Below are 2,243 nucleotides of genomic sequence, written 5' to 3'. Positions count from 1 at the left end.
CCGGCGTTTGCACCCTTGTCCATTTCCCGTTCGCAGTAGGTCTCCTGCATGGAGAACACCACCACAAGGAATTCCTATTCAGATGAACTGCCGGGTTCTGTTCACCACTCACCGGGCTGAGAGCTCCCTCCCTCTACCCCTCCTTTCATTCAGCCACTTGTTTAAAAATAAAATTAGGAGCCATCTTTATAATTTAGTTTACTTCCGAATATTTTAAATATTATGAAAAAAAAAGCCATAAACAACGCTGTTATTCAAAACATTTTGAGGTATAAAACATAAAAAGATTTGGATTTTGTTTTTTTTTCTTTTTCTTTTTTTTTCCTTTTGTTTTGTAAAAAACACACACAGTGGTTTATTGAGTACTTACAATTTTACACCTTCAATATTAATTAGATTCCACTTTTTCCCTTACGGACGGAAGTGCACATAACCAATAACTGTTGAAAACATCTTCAAATACTGAACGACCACAACAAAATTACAACACTAAATACCGAGTCAATCGAAACATTGGTGCAACTGCTTCTGTTGAAATATAGCTTTATAATCCCATGAATATTTATATCCAAAAGGCCAAGTATTAAAGATACACTTCACATACACACTAATGCCAGGGAGGGATTTTTTTTTCCTTTTCTATGATTCTGTTTTCCCCACGTGTTTTATACAGAGCAAATGACATTCACGAAACATTTAGAGACATTATCCCTTACCAAGCTGGAGTTTCCTCTTCATATATGGAATGCTTTTTCCCTCTCCTTCAAATATCCACATTTTGGGGGGTTGGGGGAGAAATTGCACATAAATAAACTGGATTATTCCAAATACAAGGAGTCCTCAGAGGAGAGCTCACTACCGAGACTAAGAGGACGGCTCCTCCAGTCCTGCCGTGCTCACTGCTTGAGCTCCAAAGCCCAGACATGCTGCGGCCAGCCAGTCCTCCCTTTGGTTTTCTTATCGTTGCTGCTAACTGTGCTTTTCAAGATTTCGTTCTGGGGAGACAGGATGCGAGGGGAGAGAGAGAAACAGAAGGGGGAGAGGAGAGAAAAAAAGGTTAGATATATTCCTCCCCTTTCTAGGTCGCATCTGCTCTGCTTCGAGATCAAAAACTACGAGGAGACCCGAGCTCATGGAGGCCTGCGGGCTTCGAGAGACACCACGGGGACCTCCACGGCCCCTCGCCGCGGGAGAAGCCGCCGCCCGGCCCGCGGCAGGCCAATTCCCGCTCCGGGCCACCCCGCTGCTCTGCCGCGGCCGGAGCGCGGGGCTGGAGCCTGAGAAGCGCCAGCCATCCACGGGGATTGCGATAAGGCCCCCTAAACCAGGCTCTCCCTGAGTGCGGGGAGAAGCTGGGCCCCGGCACGTACCGGGGCAAAGCTTCGGACTTGCGGCCGGTAACACACGCGGGAGTCAGCCACCCGCGAGCACGCCATGGGGCCTGCACGGAATTGGGCTTGCGCTGCCTGGCCTAAACCACCTCTCCCGTTAAAAATCGAAAAAGCTGAAGCGCGAAGTGCAGAGGCAGGAAAGCCTCTCGCTGCGAACCTCGGACTTGCCGAAGGCTTAAAGCTGGGCTGGGCTTAGCAGGTAATCATGCCTCCACGTTTTCATTTAAGAGAGCAGAGACCTGCCTCCTGCGAGATCACGGTTTGGAATACGGGACAAGCAGCAGCCCGGGAGCAGCCTCCCCGTGGTGCCCTACTGCGGCAGCCTTTTCCCCGCGGCTGCTCTCAGCCTCCGGGTCGGATCCGGAGGCCGACGGCCGCTCGCGGCTGTGCACGGTCCCGCTTTTGGCCCGCAGCAGCTACGGCCAGGGGCCGGTGGGACCGAGGAGTCCCCTATGGACATTCCCCGGTGGCTCTCCCCAGCGAGGAGCCGGGTGCGCTCGGATGGAGCGCCGGCGGGCGACCGAGCAGCCTCCCCTGCGCGGCTCCCCCGCCCCGTCCCGCCCCGAACCGCTCCGAAGCACTGACCAGCTCTTTCTTCCTCTTCTCTTCCTTCACGTCTGTCTTCTTGATCTCTGCCTTGAAAGCCTCCGCCTCTCCGTTCTGGTCGTCCTTCGCCAGCAGGTCCATGAGGTAGGCGATGTAGCTGGTGGCCAGACGGAGGGTTTTGATCTTGGAGAGCTTGGTGTCTGCGGGCACGTTGGGGATGCACTCCCTCAGCTCCGCGAAGGCGCTGTTGATGCTCTGAGTCCTGCGCCGCTCCTTGCGGTTCGCCGTGCCCCTGCGTTTCACCGG

The 2,243-nt window shown here is 53.3% G+C and overlaps 1 protein-coding gene across 1 annotated transcript; it reads right to left on the bottom strand.

Moving 5' to 3' along the window:
• Nucleotides 1-315: 315 nt before the first annotated feature.
• Nucleotides 316-2,243, bottom strand: HAND2 (heart and neural crest derivatives expressed 2; the record flags this gene model as incomplete). Its single annotated transcript, XM_031066587.1, has 2 exons — nt 316-995; nt 1,977-2,243. Coding segments are annotated over 2 exons (366 nt in total), but the record flags the coding sequence as incomplete, so codon positions are not given.

Source organism: Geospiza fortis, unplaced genomic scaffold (genome assembly GCF_000277835.1).
Source record: "Geospiza fortis unplaced genomic scaffold, GeoFor_1.0 scaffold40, whole genome shotgun sequence".
In the NCBI taxonomy this organism is placed as follows: Eukaryota; Metazoa; Chordata; class Aves; order Passeriformes; family Thraupidae; genus Geospiza; species Geospiza fortis.
The sequence above is the reverse complement of the archived record's forward strand: the minus strand, read 5'-3'. Positions and strand labels throughout refer to the sequence as shown.